We start from the raw sequence: 24,994 nt of genomic DNA on the forward strand, positions 1-24,994 counted from the left end.
GAGCAGACCTCTGTTTTAAATTCAATGTTAGAAAGATGGGGATATCTACAAATGGTACAAAATAACATTGAGAAATGCTCTCTGTGCCATGCTTAAGGCTACATTCAAGAAAGGGATCTTTCTTAGTATGTTAGTACATATTTCTTTATTTTCTAGCTTTCCTGCAGTAATTGCAATTGATCTTAGACAAACTGTATGAATGCCTTGGGATTCAGTTCCCAGCTGAAGAATTTTTTCCTTATGCTTCATTATTTGTATTGAGATTTTAAAGTTCACTGGTGGGTCCTTACAATGCTTCTGATACAACTAAAAATATTGGGTTTATTTGGTTTGTTTTACAATTGATTGCTAATCTTGAAGCAAGTGTATTTAAACAAGAGACAGGAAAATATTATGTAGAATTATGCGTATTTATAATACAAAGGGGCAGCAAAGAAGTGGTTAAAGAGAGGGTGAAATTATTGTTAAGCCAATTCAAAGGGCTCTCCAGCCAGTGGGAGATGTAGGGATATATGCTTTTAGCACATTCCTCCCCAGTTTTAGGCACTTGTGGGGCAAAACTTGGGGTGAAATTATTCCTTCTGCCACAAACTTTCTTCAAATAGTTCTCAGATGAATTCTCAAATATATATAAGCAAAAATATTCTTCTTAAACTGTATCCTTTTAGTGGCAATTAGAAAGGAAATAGTCTGTTTCATGGGAGTAACAATTTCTCTGTGGTGCCAGAGTGCTCAGCTGAGAATCACTGGAGAAGTACAAAGCATTATTTAGTGCTACATGCCATGAAGTGAACTTATGCTGGGACTAAGGTCCATAAACGGATGTGGGATTTAGATACATTTTATTATGTAAATATTTGCTGGTCAGCAGAAAGCATTTCTAATGAGGTTTCCTGACAGACTAAAGAGCAATTTCTTATCTCATCAGAACACTGCAGCACTCAGCTTTAGGCAACTTAAGTCCATGGTGCTGTTGAAATCAAAGCACTGCCCTTATTTCATGTGGGCTGCAGGTCTGACCTTGTGCAGACAGTGCTCAGCACCTCCCAGCCCGTGATGCTGCATGTGGGATGCTTGGAGTTGGCAGGCAAGGTCACAACATCACTGTGATGTTGCAGGGAAACCCTTGTGCTGCTTCCTGTAGGAAAAGTTCACTCAGGTGCAGCTCTATACCCTTTCTGCACCTGAGGCTGACTTACAGATGTCTTTTTTACTGTGTGGGCATACTTGCCTGTTAATATAGATCCATGAATAATTTTAGTCTTGGAAATGAGGCTTTCATGCTCATGCTTTTTCTATCCCAGCTGGCACTTTTCCATATAATTTTAGCAGCTCTTGCCTGGTTTTGACAAAGGATTGAAACTCATGGTTTCCTGTAAATTTATCCTATTTACATATTTGAGATAGGGTGTGATGACAAAACCCAATAACTGCTGGCTGGGGAGGAGAGGGAGAGGACTGGGGTTGTGTGTGACATCTTGCCCTGCTGTGCCTGGTGTGGGGTGCAGTGCTGCAGGGCAGGAGAGGTGAAGGAAGAGCACACATGGTGCACACTGGTGCACGTGCTAGCAGGTTGTCCATACCTGTATTTTCCTGCTTCACCAGACTTTGGTGTGACCTGAGAAATCACCCCATAGACTGTGTTTTTCTAGAACCTTGAATCCGTTCCAGCTGGTGGTTTAGAGACAAAGCTGGGATGGGTAAATTGGGCTGGGAATGGTGCAGGGGTTCAGGCTATGAGCGGACAGGAGGAAGGAACAGCTCTGCAGTGCAATGCACTGAGCAGGACGAGTTCCTGTTACCTGGGTAGGTGTGTGCAAGCATCCAGCTGCCCTGTGTGGTTGCACTTGGGGATGCACACGGAGGAGGTTCCAGCCCCTCATTTGCTGGTGCTCAGCACAGAGAGATGCCTGTGTGGGCAGGTCCTTCAGGACAGACCTCTGGTTTCTGACAGCAGCCCTGGGCCAGGGGAAAAAAAAGGAGGTGTACTTCACAATTGCCAGAGCAGAGGGAATAACTCCTCTTTGACTGATTTTATCCTCAGCTCCCTAGATGAACACAAGCCTTGCCCTGGGGATATTAAAGGAGTGTGTTTGATGTATATCTACCAGCTGAGAGCCCAGTCAGGCAGAGCAGTGTCCAGTAAAGTCTCTACAAGAGCTTATTTTTCCTTTGGATTGTCCAGAGTGACTGAGTGAACCTCAGTGCACACACAGGCAAACAGGGAAAAATCAATAGTCCCTAAGGCCCAGTCTCCTACCCCTTGTGGTAACTGATGTTGAGTGCTTGGGAGATGGCAAGAAAACATTGGAAAGGCCCTTACTGTACTTTGTAATGTGAGAAGCTCTTTCTTCCTGTTCAGCTAACATTTGGCATGTGTCCAGAAGCCTGGAGTATCAACAGCCCTTGTGATGCTCACAGATGCTATTTTTATCCCTGTGTCTTTCTGGTTCTCCTTTATGTGTTTCAAGTTATGAATTGCAAACAAAAAAAAAATGCTGTTTCCAATAGGGAATGTGCACAGCTGCTCCTCAGGGAAAGAAGCTGACCTGGTGGTCTTGGCTGCATGGATCCAGCAGCTGTTCTGCACTGGCAATGCTCCAGAGGCTCCTTGTAGGGAGAAAAAGGTGAAGGGGGAAAGAAAGAGGAATCGTGCAATGAATCCAGTGCAGTGCTCTGGATGACAGCAGGGATCAGGGTAACCATGCCCTGGAGGTGACTCAGTGTGTCAGTGGCAGAGTATAGAGAGGATAAAACATGTTTCCCCCAATGTCCAGAGTCTGTCCTTTTCAGCTGTCATGATGCTGATGATGCTGCTGGAGGGCCATGACACAAAGACTGTGCCTGTGCACTGGTGATAGGATTTAGGAGCTGGAGAATGGGGATCTGACAAGCCTGGTTTTATAGATCACAGCCTTCTCTGCATTACCCAGTGTCTCACTCATGTATTTCTTTTGCATTTACTTGTCTCTCAGTTTATTCCCATGACTTTAAGCCAAGAGCCATTTATGTTTTGGGTAGATTGTTCAGAAAGGCTATTGGTCTCATGTAGGTCTGTCAAGACTGGAATCACTTTGCATCCAAGCCTGAACGCTGCATCCAGCTACTCTTGACCCCTATGCCACTACACTTTGGTAATTCTGGGATCTGTTTGTTTATCTTGCCAAGCAGAGGCCTAGCACGACAGCAATGCCTTCTGTTCTTGGTGATCTGCTCTTAGTTGCAGAGATCAAGAGAGCCAGGTAAAATTAACCCTACATGTGCAGCAACAATTCGTGCCCACTGCTTGCCCTGTGAAGATTCTGCTCCTTGCCTGATCTCCTGAGAATCTTGTCTAATCCAGCAGTGATGTCATTGGCTTGGGGGTTTCTTTTTGTCTGCAGTTTTGTTTGTTTGGTTTGGATTTTCTTCTTTTTTCTTTTTCTTTTCTTTTTTTTTTTTGTTTAATGATGGTAATGGTCCTTGAATACCCTTGATGTCTTCACGGCTTTGAGATGACAACACAAGTTCCTTGGCTAAGGTTGTCCTTTGATCCTCACTGCTCACTCCTGCTTTTGGCAGTTTGTGTGGGAGTTCATGTGCGTCAACAGTGGCAGAATCGTTGTTTCCCTCTGCTGAAGGTGACCAAAAATGTTTTGCTTGTCCGTTAAGAAATCACTTTAAGCAGATCAGTGTAATGAGATTCTGAAGCCATATGGCACTGGAATTAGAGCCTTCTAGTGCAGGAACTGCATGTTGCAATTGCAACAGTGCTGTACACTACAAGGAATTTCAAGAACATTTTTCCTCTGCTTCCTTTAACTCCTTGGGGTTTAAAACCATGCCGGGATGTAGCCCTTTATTAAAAAAGGAGGGAGAGGAAGTCCTGGTCTGCTTTTTATTAGTTGGAAGAAAATAAATGAAAGTTAATAAAAAAGACTGGTTTCTGCTTTCTAGCTGAACACAGGAATGGATGTTACCATTGCACCAAGAGTGCTCTGAAAAGAAACCTTTGTGTCAAACTACTGAAATGGCTTATCAAATTCAATATCTGGGAGGTGGGGAGGCAGAAGGAAGGTTATTGAGCTATATGCAAAATGAAAATGTGTTTCAGCATAGCTATCAAAGATTAGTTCAAACATCAGGGAAAACATAATGAAGTAGGAAAATGTGAAGCTGGAGTTTCAGGAAAGAAATATAGATTATTTTCTTAGCTTCTCTATCAGTCTTTATAGTGGCATTGAATTTAGAGTACTTATTTCTTAGATTTTTGGAATACTACATACTTGGGTGTGGTGAGCTGCTGGTCTTCATGAATAAATAAGACACCTTTTGCTGTTGGGTTTTTATGTTTTATTGTCTCTAAAATGTTGGTGGATAAAGAGAGGTGATTTTTTCACACTAAAATTTCTTAATGGTTCTTGCAAGGCTCTGATGGAAAAGCAATGCCTGTTCCCCTCAATTGCTTTAATGACTGTGTGGGGTAAGCTGCAAACAGTGAGTGTTTTACAGTGTTTTCTAGCTGCCTCATTTATACATGCAGCAGAAGTAGACTTCTCTTCCTCCTTCTTCTGACAGATAAATGCTGTTCCCAAACTCAAATCTTGATTCTTCACAAGAAATTATGTCCCTTGGGCTCAGCATCACTGAGATCCAATATGTTTGTTGCATGTTTTGTGCTTAACAGTGATACCAACCATCACAGCACTGCTTTTTGAGGCAGAAGCATCTTGTTTCATGAGAAGAGATATGGGGCTTAAACGGATTTAACTGAGCTGACTTTAAATTTGTTGCCATCCTCTGGTCACACAGTCATGGCAACAAGCACTTAAGCACTTTCCAGCAAGCATCAATTCCAAGGCAAACTGGTATTTCTAATGAAACTAGGAACTAGTGCAGCTCTGCAGGCTGTTTTGGGTAGTGGCATCTCAGGGTATCTGGGTCATGGGGTGGGGTTTTTTCTTTTTTTTTTTTTCCTTATTTTTAATTTCTGATGACTCTTTCTTACATTTATTTACTTGCTTATTCATTGACAGACCAGCCCAGATGATGTTGCTAGGCAATGCTGGCAATTCATCACCAATTTTCCAATCATTTTGCTATGGGTGTTAGAGCAGCAGGAAAGTAATGCCCTTCCATTCTGTGCTGTTATGGAGAAGACCCAGGGAATATGCCTACCATCTCCTGTACCTGTTCCCTTCACTACAATCTTCTTCTTTCAAACAGACTGATACCTTTCAGCTAATGGAGGAAATTTGTGAATTCCCCATCAACCACACAGAGTGTGTTTGGTAACATGTTACATAGAATTCCTGCAAGGCAGCCCTCACTGCAGCTCCTGTGCAGTACAGAAGAGGTAATTTGTGTGGTAAAACCAGGTGGGTCTCAGTTCTCCCATGTCAGGTTTTCCATATCTGTCAGGAGAAGCCCAGCTTGTGAATGGGACTGCAATGAAACTTACAGTAGAGCAAACAGATCCTTCTGTCCATCCATCACAGCACTCAGTCCCTGAGATGACCCTTGTGTGCCTTGTTGCTAAATGTGTAGCAGCTGCAGCCAGCTTATTTTTGTGTCTGGAGCTGGGTGATGGCTGTGGTACCCCAGGCAGCAGAGGTTTTTATTTAGCATTGTGATGGATCAGGCTTTCCTGGGGAAAGACTGGGAAATTATTTTAGATCATTTCCCTGTTGTGTGCTGTGTGGTTACCTGTGCTTCCAAAGCTCACATCTAGGGCAGATTTCTTCTTGCATCCACTTCCAGCATCAGGGCTCCCCCTTGGAATGCAGCAAGTCACAGATCCTCCTGTTCCTAAGCCATGTGGATTCTGGTGGGGAGCAGCATTCACAAGGGTGGCAGACAGAAATGTATTTCCACAAATGCTGGATTCTCCCTCATTGTTTATCTCTGTGTGCAGGGTTGAAGTGCAATTATTCTGTGTATGTCAGACATGAATATATTGTCAGAAAAGTTTATTTGCCAAGGTATATAATGTTTGTCTGTGTAAGGAAGGACACCATGAACCCTTGTGATGAAAGAAAATAGGGAGGAAATGTTTAAAGATAAAACTGCAGGGTTGTGCTTCTGGTTTTCTTATCTCATCATGACAGTTTTCTACAAAGTATTTCTGCCTTCTGTGCCACTGGTCTCCCTATCTATAAAATATTGCTCTCCCCTAGGGATTGCTCTATGGAAGCTCTAATAAATATTTTACAAATGCTAATGAATCAGGTTATTCAACAGTTCAGTACATCAGTGTTCTCACTTTGCAGGCAGGGTTTTGGCAAAGACAAAGAGCAGGAGAGTCAGCAACTTCATACCACACAGCAAATTTGGAGGTGAGGGTAGTAAAATCTTTTACCTTTAGGAGTGGAAATGTCCTTTATAGCTTCATTTATCAAAAGAAGAGGTTCTGAGACTCAGTTCTCAAGTCTGGTAGCTGTTTGACGACATGGCCAGTTTGTGTGTGCTGGGTTAGGAAGCTTAAACATCTCTCCCTGTGTGCATGAGGCAGCAAAGCTGGCTGGGGAAAAGCTGCAAGTTCATGGAAAGGGAAGGAAGTAGGGGCAGGTGAGTTGACTTCTGTGTGTTTCAGCTTACAGGCATTCAATGCAGTTCAACCAGTTATTCAGCATTTTAGTAATGGCACCATAGGAGGCTTTTTTCTCCTGGACATCTTTGTCCCCTCTAGGTCATTCTCTGATTTGGATTAATTAGCCTTCTGCTTTCCCACTCCACATCTAGGAATCAGCTGTGATCTGAGCAGGCCACGAGCTGAAGAGCACTGGATGTTCTGGCACTGTGTAAAGTGCCAACAGGTGCTAGGGACTGAGGCACAGGAGGGCAAAGGTTCTCAATCTGTGTGTAAGATCCTTGCAGGAAACTCATTGTGTGCTCAGGTCGCTGCAGTTGAGCTCTGGGTGGCAGCTCAGCCCTGATTCATTGGGTTCTCACTGTATTCTTTGCACTGTCACCAGTGCTGGCCTTGTGCCTGTTATGCATCTCCTGTGCAGTCCCCTGCCGATCCTAGGGGAAGCTCCTTTTTAATTCACTGTATCAGGATTGAGTGCTCTCTGCACTCAATTCTCCAATAACTAGTTTCTTCATAAGGCTCTCTAACCAGTGTTTTGTGTTATTGTAATTGTTAAAAGGGGAAAAAGAATCAGCTTAAATATCCAGCTCCTTCCAAGGAGGATTTCTAAATGAATGTTTCAAATATCTGAGTTTGGTGTCTAACTAATGGATCCAACTTCTTTGTTTAAAAAAAATTAGTTGGGGGGTTGCTTAGCTAGCAGAGCATGTCTGCCAACAATATTTCCCTTGTCCTCCATTTGCTACTCTGTTCATTTCGATTATCAGATCTTATGAGCAGGGACTGTGCACAGCAGCAGAGGGCTTTTCTGTACAGTTGCAGCCTCCCAGTGCCACTGCCAGACGTGTGAGTAATTGGCTGAGCAGCTCTGCAGAGCAGTCTCCTTGCACCGTCCAAGCTGAAATGCAGAAGTAAAAAAATTCGTTCTCAGAGATGAAGACTCATAAAATCATAAGCCTGAAAGGAATGAAAAATCATGAAGAAAAACCTTTTCTCAAAGAAAAATTCTTTGTGAACATAGCTGGCATGCTCATTAAGAGTCGTTCTGTGATCTTGCAATGTGCTTCTGGGATCTTCTCTCTTCATTGTTGCTTATAAGACAGCTTTAAATAAATGATAAGGAAGCCATTCAGGGCATGGGCTGCGCTGAGGTTCACAGCTTTCATTCTGAATGAGAGATTAAAGTAAACTGATATTGAAGGCAAGGAGGGAGAAACAAACACAGTCAGTAAGCCTATAAAAGTCTTAGCCAATTGCAATGGTGAACATCCTGCTGGCGAGGGTGACCTTGAATGAACTAAGTGGGATAAAGTCACCAGGCTGGACTGACAGCTGAAGAATCAGGCTGGATTCCAGCAAACAGAGAGCAGATTCCTGACAGGAGTCTCCTGAGCTGTGGCAATGGCTTCTCGGTGTCGGAAATGTGGACAACAGGTACCCAGGAATCTGCCTTTCACTGCTGTCCGGATAACAGAAGGAGAAATGAAATCGTACCATGATTTTATAGGAGGGTGCGTTAGACTGGAGCGCATGGCAAAGAAAGGTAAGTGTAGCATCCTTGAACAAAATAGCATCTTCTCGTAGTGGTAATTGCATTGCATCCCCAGGCAATTTGTAGAAACAGATTATATTCTTAATGCTTTCTCTGAGGAGTCAGTAATAATTAAAGGCAACTGGCTGGTTTTGGGTATTACCTCAGGTGTGACTGCAGTGTTTGACTTGGCTGTATATTTCTGGGATATTTGCAGTGACTTGACCTAAAGGAGTTAAAATGAATGTTAGACTCATTCTGAATAAATGTTTATTTCATTCGAGTGTAAGACACTGAGTTTTCTGTATATGCCAGGAGTAGGTATCTGTTGTGCATGGAAAATACTTCTTAAAAATAAATGTAAAGAGCTGGAGCAGTGGGTGTCATGACCCAGCTGACCCTGTCACCCTGTGCTCCTGAATTACTATATAGAAGGTCAATATCTTCCTCTCTGTAAAGATTTTGGTTTCACTGTATTTGGAAAGTAGCAAACAAAGCTTTTTGTGCTCTGTGTGAGTCAGCCCAGGTACAGGGCAGTATTCCACTCTCAGGGGGTTGCTAGTGTAAGGTACTGGTACCTAGCAATTTGTGCTAACTGCATGCTAACTCTGAAGTAGAGTGATGCAGTCGAAATCTAGGCTGTTGACTGTCTATTCACATATCAAGATTGCTGAATCATAGAACACTTTTTCTCTGTGTCATTGAGAGGAAGATTTTTCAAAGAGCCCCCCTTGATTTGCCCTGTTAACTTGAATAAATACTTAGTAAACCTCAAATCCAGCAATTTGCAAGGTGTTCACTACTGCACATTGAAGACTCCCAAAAAGATGCAATATGATTGTACTTGGAAGTTAAATTGTTTATTATTATTTAATTAGCTCTTCTGCAAGAGTTGCATTTGATCTGGTAAATGGAGAATATTCTGTAGAAAAAGGTGGCTCAGAAGCAGAGTATTGGCTGCAGCCACTGCTCACACACTGGGCTTTGCAGATGCTTTCTTTAACAGGGATCTAATGCACAATGTCAGGGTTTGAAAAGTGCAAAGCCAGTCCATTGTACCTCTGCTTCTATGGGTGATCCATCCATGCTGATCTTTGGGCTCAGTGCCTACCTATGCATTGTTGTATTTGGCTGACCTCTCAGTAACACTGATGTTTCCAGTTGCACTCTTTGTACCGAGGCATTCCGAGTTCAGAGCAGCAGGGCAGAAATGTCTGGTATCCAGTAAAAGACAGTGGATTCATTGGAGTTCCTTCCTGAATGTTTGATCAGGTTGCTTGTGGCTTTGTGGGCCTGTGGACCTGCTGGAGGCAGAGCTCAGGCATCTGCTGCTCTTTTTCTTCCTGTAGTAGAGAGAGGAAGAGACTGGTAAGGGCTTTGCCATGGTTACTGTTCCCAGGGAAACACCTTCTCTGTCTCTCATATTGAGAGACTACCTGGCATAGTATTATGGGTGGAAATCCCTTGGAAAATAATTTTTTGCTAGGAAACAGAGAGCATGTCAGATCAGCCTGAGCCTGTTGTCATTTTGTGAGGCAGAAAACATCTTTGCTGCTTTAGTATTAAACTCTGCCAGCAAAGCTGCCCCAGGGGCAGAAGTTCAGTTATTGCTGAGGACAGGGTGCCTTCAGCTGCAGGTATTGGAGATGTGTGAGTTGTGAGAACACACTGGGGCAGCTCTGTGTGTGGTGACACAGAAGGGGGGCTAAGGAGCTGGCAAGGTGGCACAGGAGTTCATAACAACATTGTGTGGGTTGTTTTCTCCTGCTCTGAACTGACTTTGACCTTGTGTTCATTGTGGGGGGTTTTTTGGCCCGTGTTTTCTTATCTGTAAAGAAGGAGTGGGAATTACCTGCCTCCATAAAAAGTGGATCCTGATGATGTAGCTATGACTACTTCATATTACTACCTTGATGACTAGACCAGTGTCTCTTAGCTGTCTGTGCTACATAAACAGAGAGGCAAAAAGATTGTCTGTCCTAGAGAACTTGGATTCTGTCTGCCCCACCTAGTCCTACAAGCAAAGACTCATTGACTGCCTTTTTCTCAGGGTGGCTTTCTCTGAACATAGTGGCAATGCAGGATCCCTGGGGCAAGTTCTGACTTACCAGCATTTTAGAGGGAGTATCCTTTCTGCAGTGTAAAGGTTGAGCTGGACTGTTGCTAAGGTCCAGTTGGCTGATGTTCACTCAGTACTTCATGCACTCCAAAATATGGAGCAATTTTCACCTTGTCCATCCCCTGGACACACATACAGACCATGCTTGTGGAGCCTTTTGAATATTCTGTTGCAATTTTATCTTGTGTATTAGATATCATAATGAGAAGATATGGAAGGTATGCAGGTAACTACAGCAGAAATGGAGGCCACATGCTTGCAGTGGCCTGAAGGTTTCCTGTCATTTATCAGCAGTACCCCACAGCAAGCAGTTGTGCCAAGCCATTCCAGTTCCTGTGTTCCACTTCCAGTCTGATCTTCCACATTCCTGGATCATGCAAGTTTCAAGGCTTTCTTTCAATCAATGTGATTTCTTCTGATGAGTGGTTAGAGGTGTGGTTGTAGGCTTCTGTTCAGGTAAAGGGAAAAAAATAGTGAATGGTCACAAAAAGAAGTGCTGCTGTGAGGGGCCAGCTGAAGGGCAGTTTCCTTATGGGCACATGATGCCTGCTGAGAGCTCCACAGCCCTGGCTCCCTGCAACAGGCTATGTGAGCTGCCTGCAGGGCCCTCTGGGGTCTGGTGTACAAATGGTGCTATTTTGAACACCACTGTGTGACCTTGAGACTGGGAGCTGCAGCTCCAAGGTGCTGGTTATAGCACAGCATGAGAACCAAAGGGAAGGAGCCCCTGGAAAGCCAGGGAGAGATGTGGCAGTGACCCCAGCCCAGGGCTGATCATTGTTGCAGTGCCCTCAGTTCCTCACAAAACAGATACTGAGGCTGAAAGCCAAGCACAGCCTCTTGCCATGAAATGCATCATTCTTGCACAATGGCTCACATGTCTTTTCATCATGGACCTGACTGTTTATGTCACCCTGCTGCTGGTGAACACCTTTAATGCTTGAGGACACCTCTTGCCCAACTGGCCCCTTTGTCCCCAGATGCTCCTAGTTAGCCTGTCTTGTTGTGATGCTCAAGTCCCCAAGGGGATCATGTACCCACAGGGGTTTTACATGGATGAATGATCCTGTGCTGGCTACGACTGTCTCTGCATGCTGTGGAGCTTGGGGCTGCAAGGGAATTTTATATTTTTAGAGGAATAATTGTATGTTTTTCATCTGTGCTCAAGGCTGGTGGCTGCTTAAATCAGGGTAGTGAATCTGCAGACAGGAATATTCAGTTTATTACTGAGGCTTTTCAGGATTTTGCTGTTGCTGCAAAACCAGGCAGGAGGCTCCTTGCCAGTAGGATGGGGACCTGTCTGTTGTGCTAGCAGTGTTTCTGCTTTTGTCCTCTGTAGGACAGAGGAATGCTGCAGTTTTGTCTGTCCAGCAATCATGGGAGGTTGTTCTGAGTCCTACTGCTGTGTTTCTATTACTGCTGGACCTGAAAACCAATTCTTCAGATCCATCTGTTCAGGGAGGAAAAGGGACTCAAGTACTGGAGGGGTTAAGGAATTATGGTGCTATCTCTGAAAGGAAATCTCATCTGAAATGAATTGGGACTGAAATTTGTTGGACTTTTTGGAGCTTCTCCACCTTTGGTAGTAAAATAAATGAGAAATACTTTCCTTTTTCAAATGACTGACCTTTCCACAGAAGTGCTGGTTACTGGAGAAAGTGTCTATTTCATGTGAAGACCAAAATCTGAAGCATAAGTGGAAGATATTTCTAAATCCCTGAAGACTCAGTCACAGTAGCTCCATCTGTATTGCTCAAATTGTTCTGGTTCTATTTGCATTCAGTATTTCTTCTTCTCTTTAGTAAAAAATGCTACCAAGGGGACCTGGGATAACTTTTTTCAGCTGGCTCTCATTGCATATAGAATAGCTGAAATAAAATATTCTGTTTTCCACAGAGGTTTTTCTGAGAAAAGACAATTATCTTAGATGCTTGTGTTTCTTTTCACCTGTCCCCATTCATATGCAGCATGCTCTGCTGTGGCTGAGAAATACTAAAACCCTGTTTACCTAATCAGAAAGGTCCAGACAATTATGAGACAAATAGTGAAGGCACAGCTTGATTTTCATTTAAAAGAGTTCTGAGAGAGATGCAGAACTGCAAAGATCAAGAGAACAAATTCTCAGAGGGCAAGTTAGAGCAGAGGCCTTGTGGGTATTTATGTTTTTCCCTTTCTCCCATGATACCAGAACAAGAAACAACTCAGCAAAATGGAAAAGCATTAAACATGGATAGACAGATTGCTATAATTGGCAATGTTTTGTTAACTTGTGGGAATTATTACCACAGTATAATAGCCCAGTTTGCTTTTCTTTATTACCTGAATTGTAGTGTAAACTGCCTGGGGAGAAGATTTCAGGGGAGAATGGTGCTGAGTGTGCTGGGAGGTTGGAGAGTGCCTGTGCAGAGCTCTCACCCTGGTTATGCCCACAGAGCCTATTCTCCAAATTCAGCCAGTTCTGCTGCTTCACACCTCACTTAAAAACCCAATTCTGCTGTGCTAATGTATTGATTTTTTTAATACAAATTGTACTGCAGCTTTATTACCTGAATCTTGCTATGGATTAGCCTGACCAGTGACTTTTCTAAGACATGGACTTTGCTTCTTCACCACATTATCTACTAGAGATACTCAGGATCAAGTATAAAGTAATGATAAATAAATGCTTGGTTGGAGCAGCCCAGCTATATATGAATATTTGGACTATGCAAGTGTCTTGTTGCACAAATTTCTGATCCTGTTAGTTAATTTCATTTTTCAAAGGGAAGAAAATCCTCCAGGTTCTTACAACAGACAAGAATTATTGACCAAGCATTTTGGTTTTTTTCACCCTTTTCTAAGCTGGAATATCCCAGCATCCTTATTTTGCACAGAGTCAATGCCTTATTTATATTCAGAACCTGTGCCTATGAGTCATTATACTGGGGATTGCTCAGTTTAGGCTATTTGTCTAAACTCCTGAGTCACACCTTGAGACAGTGTGCTTCTGGGGATGCTTCTGAGGAGGTGTACAGGAGTGCAGACCTGATTTTTAAATTGTGATACTGTTAATTAGTAAGGTCATCATTTGCTAGCATTGGGAAAAGCTGAGGTGAAATGGGAAGGGGTAAAGGGTTACTGTGTTCCATTTTCCCTTGACTTTACCCCTAGGCTCAAGAAGTGACATCTGTCAGAGAATGGATGAAAGGAGGGGCAACTTAAATTTTCAAGTCAAAAGCACAATAAAAATCAGTGGGCTGTAAGTCAAAGTGGGAGCTGTAAAACACAAGCCAATTTCTTTGTGTTAGGCCTTCTCTAGAGGAAACAGTGGATTTGCAGTTGCCTGAAGTCTTTAACATAAGATTAAAGAGCTTTCTAAAATGCTTGTTTAATCCAATTGCCATGAACATCTTGTGTGTTCAACAAGTCAAACACAATGAACCTAGTGGTTCTCTCTGGTCCTGCAGTGAAAGAATCTGGGAAGATGATCTCTGAGTTAGAGGCACTTGGGTATGAGCCATTTCTTGCCATGCTTTTGGAGGCCCACACCCACAGGTGAACACATGAATGTTTGGAGACAGATGCTGACATGGTGCAAGTTATTTCAAGGAAACTGGGGTGTATTGTAGCCAGAGAGGATCATGTCCTTGAATTTTATTTTTTTTTTAAGTATACTTAAATGTGTAATACAGTTGCTTCCCAGTAACAAAAACTGAAATGTCAGTATTACCCTATTCTATGGGCTGGTGAGACAAAATTTGGGTACTTTTTATTGTTCTGCTGAGAGAGGCACAACTAAGCCTTTTCAGCTTGGCAAAGACATTTTGCCAATACATATTGAAATTACCTGTACTAATTACCCAAATGAAAAAATGTCTGATGTGTAAATTTAGCTTATGAAACTTAAAGTATTGCCTGAGGAGAATGTAGTGGCCCGAGGAATTTCTTGGTGCCCCTTCCATGGTGAGTTCATTGCTCTCCTTATGTCCTAGATATAAGGTTAGTAATTTACATTCACTTGAAGAGTGGCATTTCATCTGCTGACTCCACGACTGCCTCTGCTGCTTCTGCAGCATCTCTACACACAGGGTTCAAGTGCTTTTCAGACTGTAATCATCTGGCCCATTGATCAGCCACTGGGACCGATGTGACACTTGTCCCTCTGTGCTCCCAGGGAGGCCAGTCCCGGCAGGAAGGTGAGGGGTGGTGCCAGGAGGGGGCCGTGGGCTACCCCACACCTGGCTGGGGACCAGCTGTGCACAGGCTCTGCTGCTGTCTGGGCTGCCCCGGGGCAGGGCTGGGCTCGCTGGCCAGCAGGGCTGTGCTCTGTTCACTCTGCACAAGCAGAACGGGAGGGGAAGCTCCCAGGAGAGCAAAACGTGTCTGGAATGGGAGACAGATCTTGTACATTGGTTACACGTGGCCATTTATACTGGTACAGGCAGCAGAGAGTAACATTACACACCCACTGCAGCTGGTGAATTCACTTGTTTGGCAAGCTGAGAAAGGAAGTGCAGTGTAAAATCCATGCATCTTGCCACTCTTCTGTTGTACCTTTACCCACCAAGTAGTGTCTGTCTGTAAAGCTGCAGGTGTCATAAGCTCTCAGGTGTATCTTGTACCAAGCATGGTGATGCTCTGCTTAGATCTGGCATGCATTTGTAACTACATAGAAACCCTGTTATTTTTCTCATGCTACGCTAAAAGCATTATCATAGTTTGTGTTGGTTAGCTGATGGGAGAAGGATGGAAATCCTGGGTATATTATCCTTAAGAGAGATCCAATGTCCAATAGCCTGTCTGTAGAAATTTACTGCTCCTCAATTTACTGCTGGGAAAAACTGAGGTTGACTGATGACCTGGATTCCTACCCCTGTGCCTCAATTTCCCTATCTATAGAATGAATGACACTTGTCTTTTTGGATCTTGAAGACAAAGAACAAAAAAGATATTACCATTGCATCATACATCCTAGGGAACAGCTACTGTAGCCTGGCTGAAGAGTGACTTGTATCTAAAGCTCCTGAGCTGCTGGGGGTTGTGGCAGTAAAGGGACAGTAAATTTTATGAGTTACCTAATGTTTATTTTGCTTCCCAGTATTGCTTCAGACTGCTGTAGGTGTGATGTCACCTTCTTCAAGCCACATGTATACTCCCTTCATGCACTGAAAACTTGTGTTCTGAAGTATTCATTGAACTAAATATGTCAAAATGATTACTCCCCTGTTCAAAACCTGAGGTCATGTTTCCTACCAAATTCAGAGCTCTCGTGCAGTCTTCTCCCTTGTCTTTAAATAACAGCGCTGTGTTCTGATGTGTGGGTGTGCCTTCGGGATGGTACCCGAGACAGCAATTCACAGCAGCACTGCTGGTTTCCCTTGGCCCCGAACACCCTACTATTTAAGGTTCTTTTAATGAAAGCCCTTTCCATGCCTCAGTCTGAGAAAGTCAATCTGTTTTGTTGCTTGTTGGGCTGTCCTTTTATTGTTTGTGCCAAGCTGTGAAAGCCTCCCCAGTGTCCCTTTGGAGGGGCCCAAGTGGAGAGGCGGCTGTACCTGGGCAGGGTTAAACCCGCCCCGGTGCGCTCGGAGCTCTCTGCTGTGCTTTGCCCTGCAGCTGTTCCGAAGCGCTCTGTGCACACTCCTCCAGCAGAGCCTCAGCCCTTGGGTGCAGCGCTGTTGGCTCCAGGATTGCTCAGGGAGTGCGGCCTCTCTCCATCCATCCCTCCCTCGCTGCTGCCCCGTGCCCGGGTGAGCTCATTGCCACAGCGGGACTGCCGGAGCCGCGCTGCCTCACCGGGGAGGGATCGTGAGTGGCCGCAGGGGATGCAGGGGAACCATCGCTCCTTGCCCTGTCTTTTGTGGCTTTTCTGCTGGGCTTCTGAGCTGGGCTGCTGGTGACAGCGTGGAGGAGGCTGCAGGAGGGTGGCTGGGAGCTGTCCCGGGCAGAGGTGGGCTGTGAGCAGTGTTTGTCCCGGAGATACACTCAGTGCTGCTGGCAGCAGAGGTGCCTGCTGGGGCTCACTGTTTGTCTCCAATACAGTAACCAGGGAAATATTTTTTAACTAACTGGCCTCTGTTCAGCAGTGAGCAAGCAACCAGCCCTTCAGCTCCTGAGCTCAGAAATTATGTGAATAGGCTCTGAAATTATTTTGCTGGATGCAATAGTTCAGGGCAGAGCCAGTGGCTAGAATTCTTCTAAGATAGAGTTTCAGCTATGAAACTGTCTCCTGGCAAGCTCTAGGAGAAAGGAATGGAGTCTGCTGTACAGCCTGCTGTATCTCATTGTAGTGAGCATATTTTAGCTTTGCAGTTTGCCACATGTGGGTTTTGTTATTCATGATGGTTTTTAACATGACATTGTGGAAATATTCTTTTTTTCTATTTTCTGAGCAGGAATTTGTGTTCTAGTAATCCAGCATTGTTGTGAAGGACAGATTTTGGGAAGAAGATGAATTAACTTTTCTCTGGCAAAAATCAGAAACTATCAAGAAGTTTTTACTACTGAGGCACTAGGCAAGAGGCTGTCCCATGCTGCTATAAATCTGGATTTATTTCTTGAATGCTGAGATTAGACCTTTGCCTTTAATGCCTTTTATTAGGGAAGTTTCAGTTTTGTGGCTAGTAGGATGTAGCATCCCCCCAGCAGGGGGTGGTCTGTGAAATCAAGCAATATCTTGCTGAGCAGATGATGTGGTATGGTGTGTTTCTTTAGATCTTTTCTGATTATGGATAAATCATAGTGCAGAGTGAAGATTTGTTAATAATTTCTTATCTATCTCTTCCGATTTTACAGCAGTATTATAAGTATCTTCATAATAGGCTAGGATATGAATTGAACTGAACAGTGGAGAGTGCTTTGAGAATTTTATATTAGTTTGTAAATTTAGCTTTTATGGGGATTATTAATGGAGAATTCCTAGATGTGTGCACAAATGTATGGTGTCAGTAAATAGTCATTGAAATCCTTGAAGTGTGACTATAAGTATAAATTTGTACACACCAATGTATTTTTGCAGAATGTACCAACAGTAAATTAAAATGGGAGTTTACCTATGCAGAATAAAGCTTTTAAAATTTTTATTATTTACCAATAAAATTTAAGACTTATTTAAAAACAAGCAAAAAATCTCCTTCATACAAGACCATCCAAAGACTGTTTTTGAAGAAGTGGTTAAATGGAAAAAGCAGCAAAATCTGTTTCTTCATCCAAGGAAATGTATTCCAAAATATTTTGACATTGGCTTAGAAAGCTGACATCATGCCTAGAGGGTGCATTTCCATTTGGGAGGGCAAGATTTCAGTTTTATATATGAACAGCTCTACTTTCTTCCCCTTATAAATCAACCATAGAGTCCTAATGTGTACTGTGCCTGCCTGTAAAAACAGCTTACTAAAGTCTGTAACCACTCCTGGAGCACAGGAAAATACAGCTTCTAAACAGATCTTTTCAATCTGTGACCTCTCCACTCTTATAATTTTATGTTAAAATAAGCATCAAATTTAGTAAATGAGATTAATTGAAAAATACAGTGATATGAAGAATTTGAGCAGTCTTCCCTGAAAGACTTAAAATCAGCAGGAATATGTGCCTGCAGAGCAGGCTCAGGTAAAGCTGTACCTCCATCATTAAACTGCACAGAATGCCTTGAAAATACCAATCATGACTCAGTGTGATGTCAGGAGAAAACTTCAGAGCACATCTGTGTGACAGAAAATCACATCAGGCACCAGTTCAGCTTCTGCCCAGGTCGACACTGGGACTCACAGCTTTCTGAGCTCTTCAGAGAAAGGTGCATTTCTAACCTTTCATGGAGATTGTTTGGGAAAATTTGCAAGGCAATTCCTTCCACACCAGGCCTCAGTCTGTCCCCTTCTCAAGGCGCTGGAACATGCTGGCAGTGCATCAGTCAAGGCAGGATCTTGCTCCTAACCTTGCTTCTCCAGATATCTACTATCTAAGTGTACACAAAACTGGGTTGCTGTTGCAACTAAAAATCCACCAACTTAAACAGATACTTCCAAACATGACCAAGAGTTACTTAAATATTTTGGAAAGATTCAGTCTTTGGAAGACGGCTCCCAAACTCTGCTATGAAACTTGGCTTTAATGAGAAGAGAAATTGCTTTTAAACAAATACTCTTTGTAGATTTTACAGTTGTGCTTGGTGAAAAATTGATCTGAGAGAGAAGTTGATAACAGCCACCTATGCTTCATTTTGGCTTTTGCCCTAAGCTGACCTAAGTGTGATTATCTCCTGGAAGGACAGTCCTGGCTTTGCCACCCCTCCTATGCATTACCAGCACTTGTACCCTTCAAGCAGCTTTGCAGAGAGCTAACCCAGATCAGAAGCAATCACTGAGGAAATGATGCTTCACCTTATTTACAATAATGTTATTCCTGGCTTAGTTTTCAGTTGACTCAACATGGGTGAGCAAAAAAAGAGGTGGCAGGAATGTGCAGAGGAATAAGAGAAAGCATGAGATTTCCCTTCTGTTTATAGCTAGATTTTTAGTTCCTCTTTAGAGCAATCTGTAGCACAGCAGCTTGCATCAGTAACTGACCTCACTGTTTGTCTGCCTAGGCTGAGGGAATAAACAAACCTTTTCAGAAAGTAAACAATGGGTGAGAAAGATAAATGAATAGAAATTTAAAAAAAGGATTCCAAACTAAGAGATTCTTTCTCTGATGTAATAACCTTGAAGTTCTTTTTGACCTTCAAAAAGGGAAATGTTTTGCTGAAGGACTTGAACTGAGAATTCTGGTGGGACAGAATATTTTCAAATTCTTTAGCCTGCTTAAACCTTATCAGTCAAATGTGCAAATTTGTTCCCTCAGTGTATTTAATTTTTGAAACCTAACTTAGCTCTGCTAGACTTGGCTGTTGGTGGCAAGCAAAGCAGACTCAGGACCTGGGAGAAGTTCTGGACTGTAGGAATTCTGCCACTTTCAAACTTTGGATTTGCCTTTTGGTACTTTCTAAAGAGCATAAGAACACATAATGTAAGGTGTGCTTTCACGTTCTTAAAATGAAATATCTGACCAAGAAATATCTGACCTGATGCTTAATCCTGTCTGACCCTTTTCCATCACATCAGCAATCTGATTTTTCTCAAAAACATTATGAGAACTCTGAGCATAACTTTTGACAGAGTTTGCACAAAGTAGAAGTAGGCTGATGTACTTGACTATTTTAGAAAAGATTTTCTTTCACTGTCAGCTGTCTTCTTTCACTGTGAATTACATATTAGACTATCATTAAGAAGACATGAACTTTGCTCTGGAAATTTGTAGCCCATTATTCCAAGAATAGTGGCTTCAGATGAGGGATTGAAGCCATCCTCTCCTGCAGTCAGCAGAAGGCCAGGCAGTTGTAGCCTACAGCCACTTAAAAACAAAGAAACCCCAATGTCCTGGTGTGGCTGATGGCCTTTAGTTGTCCTTGGTGGAGCAACAGGCACTGCTGTGTCAATCTGCCGGTGCAGTCCAGGCCCTCACTCCAGCAGGTCACCTTTCCAGTGCTCTTGGAAACACTTGGTTGCCATTAGCATGTAAACCAGTTTGCGTCTGCTCAGAGAAGAGAGGAAAGAACAAGAGGATATTCTTTGTTGTTTTTAACCATCTGCTGTTGGTGTAGCTCCTCCAGACCTGCTGTGGGAGCACAAAGAGCTGGATGAGACACAGAATAAGTGTGTTTTTGCAAGCCCAAGCAGGTTGCATTGTTGAATGAGGAATTATGAAGCATAACTGAATGGCTTTCCCTTGAGGATCAGATAGCACAGTTGCAGTGAGCCTCCCTGGAGAGCTGGGAAGGAGGAGAAGCTGTGCCAGACAGATGGCTGTAGTAATTGCTTTTCTTTTCCTCCCTCTTGGTAGAAAACCTTGGGAAGCAAAACTGTAAGGCCTAATTCTTCTGCATTGAAACTGGCCTCTGCTAGGAATTTAATTTATAGTAATTTAAGAGGAGAACCAAGAGTACATGAACTGACTTGTTTCTTTTATTTTTTTCCTCTTTTATCACATCCTTATTCATATTTAAATTGTCCTGACAAATTCAATTAATTCAAGTAATGAAGAACAGTATGGTAAATGTAAATGTTCATCTTTGATGACCCGTGTAGGGGATTGGCATTGTTTCATGTAACACCAAACAATTCAATTTTTCTTTTTGAAATTTCAGAGGCTATGAATAACTGCCTCTTCAAAAAAGAAAAAAAAAAAAAAAGTGAAGACCACAAGAGCAATCACACAGAAGGTGGGAAATGTCTGAGTCAAGTTTCCCAAAATAAATATGTTGCAGACACTTGGCTGGTGTATGTTTTGATAAGATCTTGAGTTGCATGCCTATAGAAATACAGATTTTATCAGAGGACAGGACTGCTCTGAAGTGACCAGGAGTTGTCCAATGTCCTCTGTAGATATTAGCAAGGGATGTCACGTTCCTGCAGCTTTTCAGCTTCCTGAAATCTTCCCCTTGGCCCCATGGAGTGTTAAAATGTGCCTGTCATCAGTAAGTTTTTCTGAAGTGTCTATGAACCTGTGGCTGTCAGCTCAATACCAGCTCATGTCACCCTGAAGAAGGGGCTTCTCAGCTGGAATATCAGTCCCCAGAAAAATGGTCCCTTCCTTCTACCCAGGAGGGTGAGCAGCACTTCCTGCTGCCTTCTGGCTTGCCGTTCAGACCAGAGAGGCTTCAGAGCTTCCTGGGATAAAGCCAGTGGAAGATATAAATGATTAATGCTCGCTTGTGCTAGGCAAATGTCATAGCTTTGAAACAAACCCAGACTTGTGTCTTTTTGTTTGCTTATAAGAGTTTTTTCAAGCTTTTCTTCTAGTCAAAGATTAAAAACTTCCTCCAGCAGCCCCAGGTAATCAATCATGTTTCCAAGGACTGGGACTTCTACTGCAAGGTCTATGCTGTGATGGTATTACAAATTCTTCCATGTTGGGGAGTAAATACCTTTAAGCACTGTCCTAGAGGAAGTGCAAATGGGATCTTCAGTGCTGTGGCTACAGCTGCTAACATTTCATAGCCACATCATCTGATTTGCCCATTGGGCTGTGAGGCACCTTCCCTTGTTTTCTCAGATTTTCTGTCCCCTGCTAGTTTCTTTGGCTGCAATTGCTTTTCCCAGCATGTCAGTGTATGAACTGTACTGACTTATTGGATGTGTGATTCCTCGTCACCAAATGTGTTTTGTACCACCTTTCTCATCATCTGAACATCTCCTCCTGAGTGTGGCTTTTACAGCAATCCCATGAGGTTTGTCTTACCCAGGCAGGGGATTTGATAAGAACTAAATGGCACCCTGCAGTTCTTTTTTCTTTTGCTTCATCTTATCCTTACATCACAAAAACCTTCTGAATAAAAAGGATATTTAGAAATCAGAAACAAAGCTATTTTTAGAGCAAACCAATAAAGCTAAATAGGGGTTGGGTGGGAGGTGGAATTTCTGTTTTGCTCAAGACTGGTTAATATTAATGAGTCTTCACATTGGCAAACATCAAACACAAACTCAACTACTGGCAGGTTTGTAGCCCTGGAGGGCTGAGCAAGTCTCTGAGAGGTCTGTGGTCTATCTGGACCCAACCTCCTTCCTTCCACCTGCTGTCTGGGTACTTAGAGGTGATCTGTACAACACCAGGACTGGTTGTTGTTCTGTACAGTGGCTAAAGGAGTAGTTCCAATAGATGTCATTATAACATAAACCTTGATCTTGCCAGTTAAGTTGGCAGATATTTCTTGTAAATGTTGCTGCTTTAGACTGGTGTGAAGAGCGGGGAAAATAACTGGGTGCACCTGTTACAAAAAGAGATCAAATTATCTCCATGTGAAACTATAATTGCTTTTCACTCCATAGATCACACACAAAAATTGAGGTCATTTTTTGCCCAGCTGCTTGCCAAGTTACTTTTTAACTTTTTAGTGTTTAAACTAACAGGCTTAGTTAAAATAACAGGCTTTGTTTCATGAGAAGAAAGTCTCACAGCCCCTTATTTCCTCCTTTTACTATGAATTTGCTTGTAGCGGAAAAAGCATCGGGAAAGGAAACCCTTGTGGATTGGCTGGCTACACAAAGTCCTCCAGCAGAGCTCGGGGAGTTCAGGGTGGAACAGGGCCATGTATGTGGAGTAGATTTCACTGCCTCAAAGACTGAAAAACTGCTGTAGTGGGAGGCCAAATGCAGTGACTTAATATGGAACCTGAAGCGGTAAGGAGCCACTGTCAGCTTGAGCAAACCTGTGGCAAGCTCTGGCAAATCCGCTGGAGCTGGTTTATGAAAAGCTCTCTCTGAAATCACAAGGCAATAGATGAAGTTAATAGGCTGAAGAGGAGACTCTGTAAGTACCATAATCTTTACCACAATAGTCATATAATAGCTCAGGCAATAGTCTGGCTAGGCTTGGAGTGTCATTTTTGTTTTGCTGGGTTGTTAAAGGAGGAAAAAATTGTCATTGAGGCTTTATGAATTCACGGAAGATTTCTGTTTTTCCTTGCACAGATGAAATCATGCAGCAGGAGATACGGCCGCTGGTAGCAGTGGATATAATAGAGCAGCTCCACAGGCAATTTGCAATCTTGTCAGGTAAGAAGTTGCTGGTAATGACACTCTGTGATTCTCTTGGAGACATAGTGGAATGTGTCATGCTGTCTGTCACCCTTCAGCTCCGTACAGCAGTTGCAATAGTATTTTCATATTGCTCCTGAGAAATGCTGCTACAGTCAGATATTCATGGTGTATGGAATGGAAAAGTGCCAAGCTGCTGTAATTGCTTTTTTAAGGCAAGTTAATTTTCCATGTTCTCCACAGTGGGCTGGGAGGAGCCTATTTAGAGGGCAAGAAATTAAACAAAACTTTCACTGCATATCTTTGCACAATGTCCAAGGATCTTGTTTGTGGGAAAAGATTTTGGTCTATCAGGGATCTATTCATGACCTCCCCCTTCTTCCTCATTTGCCTTTGTTTGAGAAATGATTCATTGCTAAAATGTAAGGTTCTAATCTTTAAAAGATATGATTATTACATAGTCTTTTGTTTGCCTGAAATTTGCAATCACACAAAGTGACGCAGTTCCTTCCCCAAAGAAAGAGCTGATACTGAAATATTTGGCAAATTATTTAATTCATTATTTTGGATACGGTAGATGATAAAATCTTATCTAGGTCCTAAAACAGTCTCTGCTGTTGACTGCATGGCCTCTGGCAACTCCTTTTGTCTCTATTTCTGTCTGTTCTGCAAATAAGAAAATTCAGAATTTGCTGATCATATTCCTCATAGGAACAGTGAAGTGTCATGATTTTGCACAAAATGCTGAGATCATAAGAAGGTCCTCTTGGAAAGCCTGTCCCTCTTGGTGGGTATAGAGTGCACAGAGTGCACCAACTCAGCTCTCTGGAAATGGTCAGCTCAGCAGGCCCAATTCTTGCTCTGTCTTTGCATTTTAAAATACATTTGCGGAAAAAAATTGAAATCTAATTTACACAGAATTCTTTATGAGGCTCTGAGTATCAAAACTTGAGTTTGGAGGCTTGCAGGTAGGATCTTGTGGCAGTTTCCTAAGCTCAATAACTAAAGGGTTTGCACTAGGCAGAGGGTGTTGACTCAGCAGAGGGTGCTGCCTTCTCATCTGCAGTAAAACATCTCGGGGTCCCACCTTCCCAGAATTCCTGATGAGCACGCCCCTCTGGGCAGGACAGGGTCTGGAACTGCATTAAATTGCTCAAACCCTAGGAATTGTTGAGAACTGAGTGCCTCATATGCAATTGCCTACCCAGTAAAATGTGGAGGATTGCTATTTTTGAACTCCTTTACCTTGCAACATTTGGGACCAATAGCAAAAGCTGAATACAGCATATAATGAGCAACTTATGGAAAGTGGTTTACTAAACAGGAAGAAAAAACCCATTTCCAGTTCCAGCTAGAACATTAAACAAGGAATAAAAATGTCAAGGGTAGACATAAAAAAAGAATTTTCATATTTCTTTATGGATTCATAATTTCAGCAGTGCCTGTATTCTCACCTGCTATTTTAGCAAATTCAACTCTTCACATTTATCTAATTCTTTTATTCTTGGAAGTGATGAGAAAGGTGTTTAAATGAGGCTGTTGAAATGTGAGCTGCTTAAAGACTTGAAAAATAACTCTTCATAGAAGGCAAGGCTTAGGGGCTTGTTTGTTAGGAATCAGCAAATAACTGGTTCATCCACATAGAAGTACTAATAACAAATAACAAAGGAAAGTGAGAAGGTGTCTTTCATGCCCCCATCTACTTAAATAACAAATCTCATTTTAAGAATTTTCAGGCTTATCCAAAATCTGCTCAGTACAGTCCAGAAATAGTATCCCACTATAAAACAGGGCAGTGTAGTTCATAGTTTCTAAGTTGATTTCAGTCTGAAGTTTACAGATAGATTTGGAAACCTGGGTGCCTCCACTCCAAAATCCCCATGGTAGCATGTGAAGAAGTTAAGGAAGGCTTAGAAGCCCCTTTGGTCTTATTCTGTTGGTGACCACTGGTGAGTCATAGGTAAAACATAGCAGGAATCTTCCTCACTCTCTCTATTGCCTCCTGCAAAGAGAACTTTAGGTGCAAGTGAGACATTACTATACTTTTCAAAAATGCATTTCTCTAAATAATGTAACTTTCTTTTTCCTTTAGCAAAAGATTGGTTTTCTCATGCAATGAAGACAAAACTGGGCACTCTTCTGCCTCATTTCACTTATTAAAGTAATTCACATGTAAATGACCTCATTTGATTTAGATTTTTTTTCCAGATGGCTCTGTAGCTTTTCCT

At 42.6% G+C, this 24,994-nt stretch overlaps 1 protein-coding gene across 6 annotated transcripts in view; it reads left to right on the forward strand.

Annotated features, from left to right (window-relative positions):
* The window catches only part of MCF2L2 (MCF.2 cell line derived transforming sequence-like 2), a 151,118-nt gene that overhangs the window by 12,804 nt on the left and 113,320 nt on the right, over nucleotides 1-24,994 (forward strand). For 3 of the 6 annotated variants that reach the window (XM_064720928.1, XM_064720929.1, XM_064720930.1), the window contains exons 1-2: nucleotides 7,398-8,111; nucleotides 22,701-22,784. In XM_064720928.1, the coding sequence (XP_064576998.1) occupies nucleotides 7,970-8,111; nucleotides 22,701-22,784 (226 nt within the window). In that variant the 5' untranslated portion in view covers nucleotides 7,398-7,969. Of the gene's footprint in view, nucleotides 1-7,397; nucleotides 8,112-22,700; nucleotides 22,785-24,994 lie in introns of those variants that run through there. The other 3 variants (XM_064720925.1, XM_064720926.1, XM_064720927.1) reach the window with 2 other exon arrangements.

The sequence above is a fragment of the Zonotrichia leucophrys genome, chromosome 9 (genome assembly GCF_028769735.1).
Source record: "Zonotrichia leucophrys gambelii isolate GWCS_2022_RI chromosome 9, RI_Zleu_2.0, whole genome shotgun sequence".
Lineage (NCBI taxonomy): Eukaryota > Metazoa > Chordata > Aves > Passeriformes > Passerellidae > Zonotrichia > Zonotrichia leucophrys.